The sequence below is a fragment of the Marmota monax genome, unplaced genomic scaffold (genome assembly GCF_021218885.2).
Source record: "Marmota monax isolate L192 unplaced genomic scaffold, Marmota_monax_Labrador192_F-V1.1 WCK01_AAM20220418_F8-fsc00021, whole genome shotgun sequence".
Taxonomy (NCBI): Eukaryota; Metazoa; Chordata; class Mammalia; order Rodentia; family Sciuridae; genus Marmota; species Marmota monax.
In genome coordinates this window covers 12,392,465-12,409,079 of record NW_026695228.1, presented here as the reverse complement: position 1 = coordinate 12,409,079, position 16,615 = coordinate 12,392,465, and the positions used below count along the sequence as shown (strand labels likewise).

Here is a 16,615-nt window from a genome sequence, read left to right as displayed (position 1 = left end):
ATAAGAATCAAGTAGAGGGGCTGGGGAGATAACTTGCCTCTGCCTTGCATGCACAAGGCCTTGGGTGCAATCCCCAGCACCACACACACACACAAAAAGAATCAAGTGGAGGACTTGTTAAATCACAGGTTGCTGGGCCTTCACTTCCAGAATTCCTGATTGAGTAGAGCAAGAGGAACCAAGGAAAAACACTTTAACCATAAATTGTGTATGGCATAAGGTAAGGTTAAAAATTTGCATGTGGATATGTTGAAAAAGCGTTTTTTTGTTTGATCCCCCAAATCAAATTAAAACTTCAACCTCACCCAACAACCTCTTATGTTTAACATAAGAGCTAAAACTATAAAATCCTTAGGTGAAAAGTAACATGAAGTTCCTTGTACTTGAGAGCCATGGTGGAATAAATTCTTACTCATTTGGGGTAAAATACGAATATTTGGTCTCTGTGCCCAATTTCTGACAGAGTTCCTGAAAACCTGTGGAATTTCCTCAGTGATAGAAATGTCTTGTAATTTATAAGGAGCCCCTTTTGATCACACCTGGGCTTGTGCTAATGAGGTGATTTAGGCTAGGTTTCCTAGATGATTTCAGGATGGGGCTGGTCACCAGAAGGACCAAAAGTGATTTAGAGCGAAGTCTTAACTCTACCCTCTCAGTAAGGGGTTGGAGATTAAGGTCTATAAAAATTCTCAAACAGCAAGATTTGATAAGCTTCTGGACTGGTGGACACATTCAGATCTCCATACCAGGAGTGTGGCACAACCCAACTCCACAGGGACAGAAACCCCTGTGCTCAGGACACTTCCAAATCTTGCTCTATGCACCTCTGCCTCTGAGGGATCAATTGTATTCTTTTCAACAAACTAGTTAGTAAAGCATTTTCTTAAGTTCTGAGAGCCCATTCTAGCAAATTGCCAAATCTTAGGAGGAGATCATGGGAAACCCAGATTTATGTCTATGTCTGTCAGAGTAGGCCAGGAACTTGTGACTGGTGTCAGAAGCTGAGAGCTCTGCATACTTCCGAAAAGTTAGTGTCTGAGAAAGTGTCCAGAGAAACAGAGAACTGGTTGTTGGTGTGGGAAAACTCTCCAAACCAATAGTTTCATTTAGATGGAAAGAAATTCAAACAGTCGGACCTGATCTGCATACTCTTCTGACCTGGAGGTAGACTTATGGATGGAAAGCACTGGTTTCCTATTCATAATAATGGCACTAATATTGTCACACACACACACACTCCACACTCACTCCCAGACTCTTCCCCCACTTTTTTTTTGCAAGTTAAAACAGTAAAGTGAACAAATCTTAAACTTGACTTTTTACATGTACACCCATCTGACCACTACCTAGATCAATACATAGAACATCTCCAGCACCCCACAAAGCTCTCTTGGACCCCTTCCCCAGTTTTTAAACCTCACTATGTTTTCATTTGTTCCTATAAATACATGGAATTGTAATTACTATTCCTTCATGCCTGGTTTCTTCTATTTAATACGACTTTTTAAAGATTCATGCATGTTATTGTAGGAGGCAATACTTTGTTGTTTTTCATTGCTGAGTACCACAACATTATATGCTAAGTCACAATTTGTTTCTACTCACTTATTAGTGAACACTGGGGTTCTTTCCAGTTTTTATTATACATAAAATTGCTATAATATCCCTGGAAATGTCTTTTGGAACATATAAGGACCTTGCTTCTCTTGGCTATACAGTATATCAAGGAGTTTATTACAGGATCATAGAGTTACCTGTGCTTAACTTTAGTAAATGACTGCAAATTGTTTTCTAAGCCATTGTGTCAATTCACCTTCCCAACAAAAATGTCTGGCAGATCTGGTGAATTCTCCACCTTGCCATATTTGGTACTGTTAGTCCTTTCAAGTTTAACCTTACTAATAGGACTATATCATTAATTTTTAACTTCTTATAATTTTTATTTGACTTATATTAATTTTTATTTACCTAAAATGGGTGGTCCATGGATGCTGAATGTTTGAGAAATGTGTAGGACTCTTCTAAGTATTCAGAAATTCCCTGAGGATGTGTGGGTGTGCTTTTGCCTATATATGTGCCCCAGTCACAAATGAATGCCGCAGACCCCACCCTCCTGGCCTCAAAACAGACCCTTCCTTTCCCCATGAACAGGAAGAGTTTAGTTGGGATCCCAGGGGAGATGTTTCCATCACCAGCAACATCTGGGGAACATCTGGTGAGCCTATCCCAGGACAGGGAGATGCTTTTATGGAGAAAACACATCACTTATTTTATTGTATTTTCCCTTAATCTCTTTTCTTCTTCCTACTCCCCAATCTTAAATCCTCACTCCATTCTTTGCCAACTCCCTGCCCTGGTTTTCCCAGTGCAAACCTAGGCAGCTGGAGAGACCCTCATTAACTCTAGTGCTCAATCCTGCCCGTTCCCTGATCAGCAAGCAGTCCCTTCCAGAAACGGAGTCAAGGAATGTTGCAGCTCTTGGGTTCTCTGGTTCAATGCTTCCATTTTACAGATTGGAAAGAGGGAGTCAGGGACAGAAACCAGACCAGAATGCCACTTCTAGGTATTTCAGATACTACTTTTCTGCAGGATGCTTGCACTGAGGATTGGAGGCAAGTAGGAAGGCAAGCAGTGGAAAGGATTCCTTGGGACCAGCAAATTCTGCAGCCTGTAGCCAGGGAGAACACAGCTGAATATCTGGGGTGGGGGTGGGGGTAACTGCTCTGACAGCTGAGTCACCTTTAGCAAGTGACACTCAACTCTGTAGACATTAAACTCCTTCCTGAGCAGTCTCAGCCACACAATAGATTTCATACACCACTGTGTGTGTGTTGAGAATTCCTCAATTGCCATCTCCAGCCCTGTCCTCAAGAAGTCACTGGAAGCTTGACTCCAGCTGCCCAGACACCTCCCCCTAAGAAATGCATCTGGAAGGACAGGAGCTATGTGGGCCCCTAACCTGTTTTCCTCTTGTTCTCTCGGGAAAGTAAAGGGCCATCGATAGGTCCTGGCCCTCTTTTTTTTTACACACCGATGGCAGAAGTGGGGCCCTCACAATCATCTCCACTCCAAATGCCGTCCAGGAGGACAGAAGGTCCCCCCCACCCCCACCTGGAGGAGGGTGGAATGGAATCCTGAGGGCTGGGCTAGTCGCTGACAGTATTCATCTAGGACAGTCAGAAGAACCCAGAATGCAGCGGGAGCAGAGCTGGAAGGGGGAGGGTCAGGCTCCCACGAAGGCTCCCTGGAGGAGGCAGTGCAAGCAGAGAGCCTTTAAAGGCGCTGGGATTCAGGTAAGCAGAGAGAGGGCCAAAAGGCAGTTCAGGTGATAAGCAGCTGCTGCAGCAAGGGTGTGAAGGTGGGAACCTCCAGGTGCTGGATAATATCAGGACTGGTGATTGGGAAAAGGAGCAGGGAGTGGGCCCCTGGACCAGTAGTTGGTTGCTGGACACACACATTTTCCTCTGCGCAGAGGTACTGGGGAGAGTTGGCCCTGAGTCAAGGGAGGTCTTGGCGGGAGCAGAAAAGGCAACAGGCCATTTTAAGTGGCCAAGGTCTGGCCCGGAAGAAACCAGCTTCTCTCCACTTTTTTAAAAGGGGGGGATGGGTGGGGGTGGGGAAGTTGGTTCTGAGAACCTCTAGTCCTGGGCTCCAGCAGGGGTAGGGTTTCTGGCCTGGGGGCAGAGGTGAAAGTCCGGCCCTAGACGATCTCCTTTACTCTCCCTCCCTACTCCTCTTACATCCCGGGATGGGTTCATCTCCAATCAGTTTACTTTTCTGGCGGATCTGGGGGTGGGTGGTAGTGTGGGGGCAGAAGAGTTAACGCTTAGATTGGATTATAATAGACTGCCTCCGGTGGAGTGAGGGTAGAGGGCGTGTAGGAGGCCTCCCTTCTGCTGTCTTGTCCCAGGGTCTTGCGAAGTTTCGCGAGACTCCTGGCCTCAGTCTACCCTTCTGCAACGGCGCGGTGGGGTGAGGTGGGCGTCTTTACGAGACTGGCTCTCCCAGCCAGGACGGTCGGCGCCTTGAGGACCAGTGCAGGAGGGCGGCGCGGACTGGGGGAGGGTTGGGCGGAGAGCTGCAAGGCGCCGCCGTGGGGTCAGAGTCCGCCGGGAGGCCCCAGGGCCGCTGCGCCGGCTCCGGGCGGGGAGGAGCGGCGCCTCCGGGGCGGGGCCGCCGGGCGGCCTGGCGGGAGGCCCGGCGTGCGTCAGCGCAGTGAGCCCCGGAGTTTTCCACTGACGAGGAGGGCGGAGCGGCGGGCGGGGCCGGGCGCAGCCAGTCTCCCGCCGCCGCCGCAGCCGCCGGACGCGCAGAGCGAGGGGCGGCTTGACCGACGGCTGCCCCGCGGAGCGCAGAGAGTCGCGGCGCGGGGAGCGTGCCGGGCTGGGACGAGGGTCGCGTCGGTGTTCTTGGCGAGCGACCGGCTCTCAGGCGAGTGCTAAGGGGACCCGAGACCGACTGGACGGGACTTTGGGGAGGGGGCATCCGGCGCTAGTGGCAGTGCTGCTCCGGCCCTTGCCATTCGCTTTTGGGCAACCCTAGTGGGCTCCGGGGCTGGGGGCTGCCCAACCCGGCCCGAGTCCACGGCTTGGAGCCCGGGAGGCTGGAGTCGTAGGTTTTTCGCTCCCCTCCCCCGCCCCGCCGCAGTTGCCCCGAGATGTCCCGGCTCCCAGAACCGGGTGCAGGTGGCAGAGTGGCCAGGCGCGCGCGTCCGCGGGTGAGTTTCCTTTTGACCCTGCTGCCTGAGAACTTTTCAGAAGTTTCTCGCGTGGCCAGAGCAGGTGACATTTGTCGCCTTTCTCATCGGGCTCCCCCCGGGGGAGGGTGCGGGAGCTGCGGCGTGTGCCGGGTGATCCCAGCAGGCGGGGGTCAGGGAGGGAGTGGAGGGATGAGCGAGGAGTGAGGCTTGGTGAGTCACGGACCCCGGGAGGGAGGAGGAGGGATTGTGTCGTACGCTCACCTGTTTGTCAGTCACCGTCACACTCAGAGGCCACCGCCGTGAGTCACGGGGCGCAGCTATACCGGCCACCCGCGGGCACACGTAGGTCCTCTCCCACGCACTTCTACTCCCTCCTCTGCATGTACTTCCTCTCCGTCCTCAGTTTCCCCTCGCCGGGGGGGCCTTTTCCCCGTCACGCACTGTTGAGATGCCCACACCACAGCAACAGCCATACACTTAGTCACTCCTGTTCCCGGCACAGTCACACAGCCATAGCCCACATTCCTGACACCAGAGCGTCCTCCCCAGCTCTCTCACTGCCCACCCAACACCTCCACTCAGAAGTCGCACAGTCCTCTGAAGCGTAACTCATCACCCCACGCCCCCAAATCCTCCATAGCCCTGCCCTCTTATATCTCCGCATCCCAAAGTCATCAGGCCCACCCCCCTTTCTCCTCTGTTCTTGTACTGTCACCTCACCTGGCCCTGGCTTCTCTGTCCAACAGGTCACACCCCCTCTAGTCCCGGTGCTGAGCCATCTTTTAAGAATGCAAATCTGGTATTGTCACTCCCTACTTAAACCCTTCAGTGGCTTCCTGTGCCCTCAGGCTAAAGCCTGCCCTGTAGCCCTGGCTCTGCTGTCTCTTAAGCTGCCCCTCCTCCACTCACCTTTTTGGCTGTTCCTGCTCCAGATCCTCACCCGTACTATACCCACTCTCTTGAAGAACTCTCCCTACATCCATTTTCCAGAGAAATTTGCCTTCACCCCCTCTTTTCCCTGTGATTCTTTCCCTGCATGGCCCTTTCACCCTCTCCATTCCATCACCCCACACTGATTGTCCCCATCCTCCAGCTCACACTTCTAGAGGACAACATTTGTTGTAAATCTTGCCCCCTGTATGACCAAACACCTACCCCAGTACTTGACTCATTATGGGAGCTCAGTAAATATTTGTGGAATGAATGAATGAATGAATGAATGAATGGAGTTAAGGAGGCCTTGACTTAGGTGGAGGGAGCTGTCACTGTCAGGTGTAATTTCCCTCCTGCAGAAGCAAGTGCCTTAAGTAGCCAGCTAACGTTTGGCACCTACCCAGTGCCAAGCCCTAGAGGCTAGGCCTAGGAACTGTCCCCTCCCCCAGATGACTTTCAGAGGGATGGGTGGGGGAGGGGTGTGCCCATGCTTCCTGTCTGCTGTCTCTGGGCTGTCCAGGCAGTTTGTTTCACTAGGGACCAGAGGTGCTCTTAGGTGCTTTTCCCCTGTCCTAGGAAGTAATTCTTGGGGGTTGGGGTCATGTGACCCCAGGTGTTTGGGGGTGGGGGTAGCTGGCCAAGGCCTTCAGTTCTGAGGTTAAAGGACACATTCTTCAGATTCCTGGAGGGGTTTGGAGGCGACTAAAGGTGCCCCCTCCCTAATACCAGCTCTGGCTCGGAGCTGGGGCACTGATGGGACTGCTGAGGTGGACAGAGGAGTTGATGGGACTTTTTAGAGGTCTTGAAATGTCCTTCCCCAAACAGCCCTGGGTTGCTTGGTGCCAAGAGTGAGGTGGCCTTCCTTGGATTCACATAGTGCAACCTGAGTGTGTAGTTGTGGCCTGTAGGCTTGGGAGACATTCTCCTAGGCTGCCAGTGCCTGTGTGTGGTGGCTGGAGGGCTGCCTGATTCTCAGGGCCCAGTCAGATCCCGGAAGAAGCCTGGTTCTCTTTGATTCAGGGCCTGTCTCCCGGGGCTCCTTGGGGGTGTGGTATTTCTGTCTGAGCCAGCTCCCTGGGAATTTCTTTTCCTTCCTCCAGGACCCCAGGAGGGGGTTGTGCTCACCCTGGGAACAGTGCCACGGTCAGGATCTTGATTCCTGGGGAGCTGCAGAGGGCCCCTCCCCCACCCTCTGACTCACTGTCTGACACTTTTCTTGGACTCTTTCACTATCTTTCATTCCTTTTTCTGACTTGGCTTCTCCTTGTTTCTGGCTCAGTCTTTCCATCTCATCTCCTGCCTCTGCCTCTCTCAGCCTCTGAATCCCCAGGTGGGACGGAGGAACTGAGATCCAGGAGCTCTTCCCCACCTCCCCAAGGGAATATCAGGGAGGAGATGATTCTCATTTCATTCCAGGTCTGCAGATCCTGCAAGGGGCTCATCACTCCTGCCTGCAGTGTGATTGTAACCTCCCTATGACTCTTTTCCTATCTGCAGCCTTGGAGGCTAGAACCCCCTCACCTTAAATCCTTCTATGGACATTCCTGATGGCAGAGCCCTGGTATCTGGCCTGAGCTGCTTCCTTGACATCTCTTCATCTGTTTACTCTTGGGGAACAGGGGGCCTCCTGTTATGCCTGTGTTGGCACCACCTGCAGTTAGACCTTCCCTCTTCAGTCTTTAGGGCCACCTTTAAGTGTCATTCTTGCTTGAGTCCTCTGGCACTGGCCAGAGGAGGAACATGTGGCCCTCTCCTAAATTAACTGCCAGGAGCCAAAGGTCACATTGAAAATTTGTGTACTTATAATCTGTTTCTAGGTCGATTCCTGATACCATGGGAGCTATCTTGGTCAGTTTGGACTGCTATAACAAAAATGGCATAGGCTGGGTGGCTTAGACAAAAGAAGTTACTTCTTCTGTTTCTGAAAGTGGGTGGGTGCAAGTTCAGGGTGTCAATCTGATGAGGAGGGTTCCTTTTCTAATATGCAGATGCACTGTGTCTTACTGTGTCCTCACATGGTAGAGAAAGAGGTCATCTCTGTGTTTCTTATAAAGGCATTATTTCCATTCATGACCTTATCTCCCAAAGGCCTTTAAGCACCATCACTTGGGATTTGACTTCCAACACAGGAATTTTGGTAGGACACAAATATTTGGTCTACAGCATGACTTAGAGAGGCAGGAGGAAAGAGTAGGGGACTCTGGAGGTCCCTTTGGAGATAACTTCTGAAAGAGAATGAGGTTGGGTTGTTCCAGTTTGTGCAAAGGCCGGGAGATGGGCAAGGGTATGGTCGGTAGGGGAAATGCAGGTTCAGCTGGAGTACAGAGAAGAGCCATAGGGAGACTGCGGGATGAGGCTGGAGGCCAAGCAGTGGCCAGCTCTGCTTCAGCCTCTTAACTGATCCTAAGGTCAAGCTTCCCCAGGGGGAGCTACAGACAGAGTGGTGCTATGCAATGGAATGGCAGGTGGATCTTTGGTTTTACAGGGTCATTCTGGCTGCAGAGTAATGGTTGGTGGAGAGAGCAGGAGCAGAAGCAGGGGACATGTGTAGTAGTAATGGGGACTGGGAGGTGATAAGGGTAATAAACTTTATTTATTTTAAGTGCTAGGAATTGAACCCAAGGCTTGAGCATCCTAGGCAAGTGCTGTACAGCTGAGCTACACCCTCAGCCCAGACTTTTTAAAATTGATGGTGACCTACATAGAATTCATGCAGTGTACACATTCCACATGTACAGCTAGATGAATTTTTAGTTTTGGGGCACCCCTATCACCACCAACCAGAGCACAACAGAGAACATTTCTAGACCTCACAGGAAATCCCCTCATGACTCTCCCCAGTGTGTGCCCCTCCCTCCCCCTGGAACCACTATTCTGACTTGTGTAATCACTGATGAGTTTTGCCTTTTCTTGAACTTCATGATCAGGATTTTGTTTCTGGTTTCTTCGTCTCAGTGTAATATCTGAGATTCATCTGTGTTGTGTGTATCCAGGAGCTCATTCTTTTTTCCACACATTTACTGAAACACTTATCATTGTCCAAGAACATGACTTGTATCGATTCCTGTAAACCTTCTAACCCTATGAGGTTTTAAGACAAAAGAGTCGGAGGCCCAGAAATGTTAAGGAACTTGTCCAGGATCACCCAGCCAATTAATATCCAAGGTAGGGTTCAAAGGCAGGCAGTCTGGTTCTGGAGCCAGGGTTTTTAATACAATGCTGGGTGGCCTCCAGGATGCCTACTGAGTCTGTGCCTGACTTTGTGTGGAGTACGTGAATGTGTATGTGAACTTCAGGACCCAGGGCCTGGACGTAGATGAAGGGAGAGGGAGGAAGGAGTTGAGGATGGCTGCAGGTTTCTGGCTTGAGCAACTGGGTGGGTGGCAGTGCTGTTACTAAGATAGGGAACACAGGAAGAGGAACAGATGGTGTTGGGGGTGGGGGACAGAGACCAGGGTTCAATTTGGGGCCTGTGGAATTGTATGTTTCCTGGGGAAGGCCAGGCATAGAGAGTGGGCAATTGGTGGTGGTGAGGAGGGGGACGCCGTCCTCAGACCAGGCACGTGATTAAGGAGGCATTCAGCACCCTATAGATGGCACCTGGAATTTGGGGGAAAGGATGGTGTCTCCCCACAGGGGCAGGAAGTGTGGGTGCTGTTTGTTCATGTGTGTGCTTCTGTGTCTGAATATCTGTGGTCTCTGTGTGTGTGCATGTGTGTGCCTGGCTCTGGATTATGAGTTCCCCCATCTCCTGGGAGAGCCTGCAGGTCAGCTGGGAGCTGGGTTGTTTTTGTTTGTGGTTTGACCCTGGGAAGGGGGGTGCCAAGCCTAAGAAACTACCCCCGGAAACACCTGTGTATCCTCTTCCCCCAGGCCCAGGGTGGGGGGCTAGCCAGGGAGAGAAATTTTCTTGCTTCTCTCATGCCTGCTTGACAGAGGCTGTCCCTGGGATGGATTTTATCCAGTTAATTGGTTCACAGCACATTCCCTAGGTTCAGGGACTCGGGAGAGGCTTGGGATAAGGAAAGTGGTGTTTGGAAAGGACACCTGAGTAGAAGAGACCAAGACAGCTTTCTGGTTGGTTTTTCCTGTTCTTTCGTTTCCTGTGATGGCTGTGGGGGTGGGGTTCCCTAGCCCTAGGGCCTCAGCTTTGTTTCCCCTTCCTCCTGGCCGCCTCCTGGGGACCCAGCCCTGAGTGCCATAGGACCTGGCCACAGATACAAGGTAGCCGTGAGCAGCCCTGGAATTGAACCCTCTGGGGGTTCCTCAGGCAGAGGGGCTACACTTGGCATTTAGGGCAGAGAGCCCCAGCCCTCTCCACTTCTGAGGCCAGGCTGGCTGTGGCGTCTCTGGTTGCATTCCACCGAGGGTTGAGGTCTCAGTGGGGAAGCACAGTGTGTCCTGGGGTGCTGCACCTCAGAAGCTAAAGGGGAATAGTAGTTTCCATGGGAGGTTCATTCAGACAGTTTAAAATATTGGAGTAGAAGGCAAGACATAAGTGGAGTTGAAGATCAAATGAAGGTTCCCTGTCACATTAAGCCTGCAGGCAGGGGACTTCTCTCCTGCGGGATGGGGGTTTCTGAGGGAAAGTCTGAGAAGTTCCATCACTGGAAGGGAGGGGCTCAGGAAAGTCCTCCGCGTGGGAATGGGGGCCATCAAAGCCAGCTTTTCCCAGAGTGCCTGACCCTGGAAGGAGGGCCTGGGGCTGCCTGTGTGCAGGCTGGTGGGAGTGAGGGTGTGCTGGAGAAGAGGAAGCAGTACCACCTTCTGAGGGCCCTGTGGCGTGTGGCTGGGTTTCACACACAAAGGTGCACAGACGGGAGCCCCCATGAGTCACCCCTGCAATGAGTCAGCCCCCGTGACTCCTGTCCAGGAATGGTATAGCCGAAGTCCATCAGTCCATCTGTTGGTCTGTCTGCTGGTTGCCCTTGCTGGTGTGGATGTTGTGTGTAGGTGGGTTGTAGAAGGTGGTGGGGAAGATGCCAGGCGGTTTCCCCAGAAGGCTTTGGGCAAAGGTTGTGGGAGTTCAAAGGCATCAGGATTTGGATTTGTTTGGAGGAAGAAGTGCTGTGTCTTGTGCTGGGGGTAGGGGGGCCTCCTGGAGACTGCTCCTGTACCTAGAGCTTCTGGCTTGGACAGGAGGGCCAAGACCTAGCTCTGGGACACTTGGAGCAGCAGTAGGAGGAATAGTGATCGTGTCTGAGAGCCTGCCTTCTGGAACCCTCTGCCAGGGCTTGCTGTTACCACCTGCCTGACACTTAACTTTCTCATTCCCATTCCAGGCCCTGTGTCGCCAGCCCCTAGAGCACCTCTGCAACCATGACTGGGCTGCTGAAGAAGAGGAAGTTTGACCAGCTGGAGGAGGACTCCTCCTCGTTCTGCTCCTCCACCTCCTCTGACTGCGTCTCTCGTTCCTGCTCCCCAAGCTCTTCGGTCTCAGATGAAGAGAGCCCCTGGGGTCAGATGCCCCTACCTGAAAGGGACTTCTGTGGCTCCCAAAGTTTTACCCGTGAGTCCTCTCTTCCCTGGGAACCCCACTCTACTTTTTCTTCCTTCCTGAAAGGTGAATTGGGAGGTCAGGTTTCCAGGGCTGTAGCTCCCTCACTTGGCTTCCTATGGCATCCACTTCAGGGGCTAGCTTGATTCACCTTTGACCTTGGGAGTAGTGACATCCAGGATGCAGCTCCTTGGAGTGGCCCTGGGGCCTTCCCACTGAGCCCCTCCCTTCTGTTCCAGTTTCTTTTCTCTAGCGTGCACCCTGCCTGCCCTTCCTACAAACCCAGCTGCTGGAGTTCCACACCCCACACATCTCTGCCGCAGGGCCTGTCAGGCCAGTCCCTCTCTTGTCAAAATGCTGTTTGCCTTTGCCTGAACACACTGCAAGAGGGTTTTTTCCAGGTTATTTTCCAAGTTGTGTAATTCTGATTCCAAATTGAGAAAGAGGACTGGGGATGTAGCTCAGTGGTAAGAACATTTGCCTACTGTGCACAAGCTCTGGGTTCAGTCCCTGGCACTGAATTAAAAAAAAAAAAAAAAACGAATCCAGCTTTCTAACTGATTATCTTAGAGCATTGTTTCTCAAGCTTGTTTTTCACTATTGCTCCTTCTACCTCCAAGGAATCTTTTAAGACAATTTTTTTCCTAATCACCGCCTCATGAAATTTTAATAACACAGATATATGCTGCGTGTGTGTGTGTGCATTGTACACTATGATTTTTAGCACATAGTCTCTAACAGTACAAAGTCTTTTAAAATTAATGTATTAGCTTGAAATGTGGAATTGCCAATACTTAAAAAGGGAAGGACTTTCTAAGCCTATTGCAAAACAGACACTTTGAAGGAAAAAAATGAATATGTGGGGCTGGGGATGTGGCTCAAGCAGTAGCGAGCTTGCCTGGCATGCGTGCGGCCCGGGTTCGATCCTCAGCACCACATACAAACAAAGATGTTGTGTCTGCCAATAACTAAAAAAAAAATAAATAAATATTTTAAAAAATCAGTATGTATTTTTGACTACATAAACCTTAAAAAATTGGTTTGTGTGGACTGGGGCTGTAGTTTTAGTGGTAGAGCACCTGCCTAGCATGCACAAGTCTGGGTTATTCAATCCCTGCACTGCCAAAACAACAACAAAATTACATGAAGTGCCATACCAAAGGGATGACTAAAATATTTGCACAGAGAGGTTGAATAGATGATCATTATCTCCAATTTCATACATAAAGAGTTCCTACAAATCAATATAAAATTGTAAAAGGGACAGGTAGATGACTGATAGTAATGGAAAGACATTCAACCCTATGAATACTGTCACTTGGACTGGTAAATGACTTCGAGCCAATGTTGACATGGGTGTTTGTTCAGTTTTCCCAGCTCCAATCCCAGCCAGGCTGGCTCCTAAATTCAGGTCCTCTTTTTTTTTTTTAAGGAGGGTGGAGAGGGGATGCGTGGGGAGAGACAGTTCTTTGCACTCTTCCTCGAGGTGATACTGCGCTTCAGTGAACTAATCCCCCCCCCCTTCCCTGCCTGTCTTCCAGCTCGGTCCATTTTGAAGCGGGCTCCTCGGGAGCGCCCATGCCGTGTCGCCTTCACTGGCATCACTGTCTTCTACTTCCCACGGTGCCAGGGCTTCACCAGTGTGCCCAGCCGTGGTGGCTGTACTCTGGGCATGGCCCCTCGCCACAGCGCCTGCCGCCACTTCTCCTTGTGTGAGTTTACACAGGAACAAGCCCGGGCCCGGCGTGAGAAACTCCGCCAGCGTTTGAAAGAGGAGAAGCTAGAGATGCTGCGTTGGAAGGTAGGGAGACCTGTCCTCATGGCCCGTGCACTCCAGCTGCTCCTGGAATCCTAGCGCTGGGTGCCAGTTTGCATGTCATATGTAGGCAAATAGGTCTGTGGGCTCTGTGATTGGCCTAATCAGACCAGATTATCTGCAGACACAGGGAAAGGATGGCGGTTCCAGGTGGACTGAGGGCCTGGTGTCTGACCTTAACAGGGAGGAGGATGTGGAGTTTATGTTGTTGGGGAGTGGTGGTGGTGTATGTGTAATAGGAGAGGGAATTTTGTCCCTGATCTGGGGATTGGTAGTACATCTCTGCAAGATGCCCTAAGGGCAGTGTTCTTGCTTGTTCTCAACACCATACCCACAGTGCCTAGCACACAGTAAGCGCTTTGGGCATTTGTTAAATGTTCATTCAACGTTTGTTAAGTGTTCGTGCCTCTCACATTTCCTCTCTCATGGATGCAGCTTTCGGCCTCTGGAGTACCTGAGGGGGAGGCAGGCCTGCCACTTACAGTGGATGCCATCAATGATGCCTCTGTGGAAGAAGACTTGGCAGTGGCTGTGGCAGGCGGCCGGTTGGAAGAAGTGAACTTCCTACAACCCCACCCAGCTCGGCGGCGGCGTGCTCTGCTGCGGGCTTCGGGTGTGCGAAGGATCGACCGCGAGGAGAAGCGGGAACTGAAGGCGCTGCGCCAATCCCGTGAGGACTGTGGCTGTCGCTGCGATAGGGTCTGTGACCCTGAGACCTGCAGCTGCAGCTTGGCAGGTATCAAGTGCCAGGTATGGTTGCTGGATAGGGCTGGGCTGGGGAGGTTGAGCCTGGGGGTTCTTGCACTCCACAGAATTCTCACTTGTGCCTCCACTTTCTTTGCAGATGGACCACACAGGGTTCCCCTGTGGCTGCTGTAAGGAGGGCTGTGAGAACCCCAACGGCCGTGTGGAATTTAATCAGGCGCGTGTGCAGACCCATTTCATCCACACGCTCACACGCCTGCAGCTGGAGCAGGGGGCTGAGAGCCTTGGAGAGCTGGAGGCCCCTGCACAGGGCAGCCCAGCCAACCCTGGCGAGCAGGACATGGTGTCCCCTTTCCCGTTGGCCAACCCCCCAGCAAGCAGTGAGCTGGGAGACAATAGCTGCAGCAGTGACATGACCGATTCTTCCACGACATCTTCCTCATCAGGCGCTAGTGAGGCCCCAGACCACCCCACCCATCCAGGCCTGCCTGGTCCTGGCTTCCAGCCAAGCATGGATGATGACAGCCTGGCGCGGATCCTAAGTTTCAGTGACTCTGACCTTGGTGGGGAGGAGGAGGAAGAGGAAGGGGGTGTGGGGAACCTGGACAACCTCAGCTGCTTTTACCCAACTGACATCTTTACTGGTGACCCTGGTGGCCTGGCCAGCTGGACCCACAACTACTCTGGCACTAGCTTTGTGCCGGGTATCCTGGATGAGAATGCCAACCTGGATGCTAGCTGCTTCCTAAATGGTGGCTTTGAAGGGTTGAGAGAAAGTAGCCTCCCTGGCACCTCGGTGCCGCCCAGTGTGGACATTCACCAGAGCAACTCAGTGGACCTCAGCCTGTCTTCCTGCGACTCCTTCGAGCTACTCCAGTCTCTGCCAGATTACAGTCTGGGGCCTCACTATACCTCCCAGAAGGCGCCTGGCAGCCTGGACAACCTCGAGGCATCCCACGGCCCCTTGCCTGGCCTCTCTCCACCGGGGGATGGCAGCACTTGCTTCTTGGAGTCCCTCATGGGCTTGTCTGAACCAGTTGCCGACACCTTGGCCCCCTTCATCGACAGCCAGTTTGAGGACACTGCCCCGGCCTCTCTGGTAGAGCCTGTGCAGGTCTGAGGTACTAGGGTACCTTTCCCCTGCCCCAAGAGCCCTGTTGCTGCTTTTTGGTGATTTGGGGGCTCCCCAAGGTCTGTATGTAACAAGTTTCCTATTGGCTGGCTCAGCCACAGGTATGTGGGCACTCCTGGTTTCCACGAAACACTCTGAATTTATTTATTTATTAACTTTTGTATGCTGAAGAGAGGGGGAGGGGCTTCCCCCTTTCAGCGGCCTGGCCCCCCACACCCACACAGTGCTCTTCCACCTCTACAGCGTGTGCCAGGAAGAGAAGACATGGCTCTCCTGGAGCTTCGCAGACCTCTTTTCAGTCTCTGTATGATATTCCTTAGCCCAAGGACAGTGGAACGGGGCTAATCAGCCTCTTCAGGCTTCTCACGCCGCTCTGAGCCCTAGACCTATGGGGTGGCTAGATCCTCTGGACTGTGAAGACTGTAATTTATTTCCATAATTTATTTGGAGACTGAAGCAGCTTTAGCTGTGCCTCTTTGGCTGGTAGGTAGTGCTGGGGGCAGGGTCCCTTTTGTCCTGCATCCTGTCCTGCCTGGGCTTTGGTGTATACCAGGTGTGGATGCAAGCCCTGTGATCTCCTGTTAGTTGCCTGGTTCGGGGATGGCTGTGTAAGCAGGTGCTGGGCTGGCCAGCTGTGACCAAAACCCCCTTATGCCTGCCCTACCCAGCCCCTTTGCTTCCTGCCCTCCGATCGACTTTCTCCCCTCCACAAGGCAGTGGCCTCTGTTCCCAGCCCGTAATGTAGGAGGGGGAGACTAGATGCCCGGAAAGGGCAAAGGACTTGCCTTGGTATGAACACCACCCTGCAGGGCTTTGGGGCACTGCACTCCATCCCAGCCCACCATGTACCCCAAGGCCAGTTGCTAAGGGGTGGTTCCTTAGGGCTTTTATGCCCTTTGTTTGCTGGTGTTGAATTATGAATTTTGAATTTTACATTAACTTTTATATTGTCCCTCAGTGTCAGAACTATAATTTATTCATTTCTCTGTGTGTCTGTGCCAAGAAAGCTAGGCTCTGGGCCTGCCCCTTTGCCTAGGCAGCCTTGCCAGCCTGTGCTGTGGGAACACATTGTACCTGAGCTGACAGGTACCAATAAAGAGGCTCTATTTTTAACGGTGTGGTCTGCATTATTGGGATGGGGAGCTGGGGTATACCTCCAGGAGGCAGTGGAGAGGGAGGGGGTGGCCTTGGAGGGCAGTGTGGACATTGGGGCCGTGTTGGGTAGGTGGGGTGCACACTGGGCCTCCTTCCAGGCAGGACAGTCGGGCTTGGAGGCAGGAAGCCAGCTGAGAGGCTGGCTGGGCAGATGGTGCACTTTTCCTTTTGAATTAACCCACTCCTCCCCAGTGGTCATTTGGGGTAGCAGTGGGGAGCAGCAGCAGGATACTCTTCTGGAATGGGGCTGTCTACTTTGGGTAAGTGAAAGCACTGAGCTAGGGCCTGGCCCAGAAGGTTAAGTCACCCACCACCAGGTTGGAACAGGCATTGAGATGTGGCTGGTAGAGGCCTGGCCTGGAGATGGGCTCAGCAGCTGTGGCACCAGAAGCTGCAGAGCTTCATCCATCTGCACCAACCAGACCTGTCTGACCTGTCCCCAGCAGCTGAAGTGGGCTGTGGGCCAAAGGAGCAGGCTGCACCCTGCCCCAGGGAGCCTTTGGAGGCATTTCACCCTCTCCCTTACAGATGGTAATGATTTGTACAGGTGCTGGGAGGGGGACCCACCAAAAGACCCTTTTTGTGGTCTAACCCTCTGCCTCTTGGTCTGCGCTGGGTGCACTCATGAGCATGACCCAATATGACAGGTTTGAATCCCAGCTTTTCTATTACCTAGTG

The 16,615-nt window shown here is 52.3% G+C and overlaps 1 protein-coding gene across 2 annotated transcripts; it reads left to right on the top strand.

Moving 5' to 3' along the window:
- The first annotated feature begins 3,187 nt into the window (after window positions 1–3,187).
- On the top strand, window positions 3,188–15,895 carry Csrnp1 (cysteine and serine rich nuclear protein 1). 2 transcript variants are annotated; one of them, XM_046437095.1, is made up of 5 exons: window positions 3,188–3,293; window positions 10,915–11,141; window positions 12,671–12,930; window positions 13,381–13,695; window positions 13,790–15,895. In XM_046437095.1, exons 2-5 carry the CDS (start codon window positions 10,952–10,954, stop codon window positions 14,768–14,770), a joined length of 1,746 nt encoding a protein of 581 aa, XP_046293051.1. In that variant the 5' UTR covers window positions 3,188–3,293; window positions 10,915–10,951; the 3' UTR covers window positions 14,771–15,895. The 2 variants fall into 2 exon arrangements, with proteins under 2 accessions (XP_046293051.1, XP_046293050.1); XM_046437094.1 differs by lacking the exon at window positions 3,188–3,293 and adding an exon at window positions 4,283–4,431.
- The last annotated feature ends 720 nt before the right edge of the window (window positions 15,896–16,615 follow it).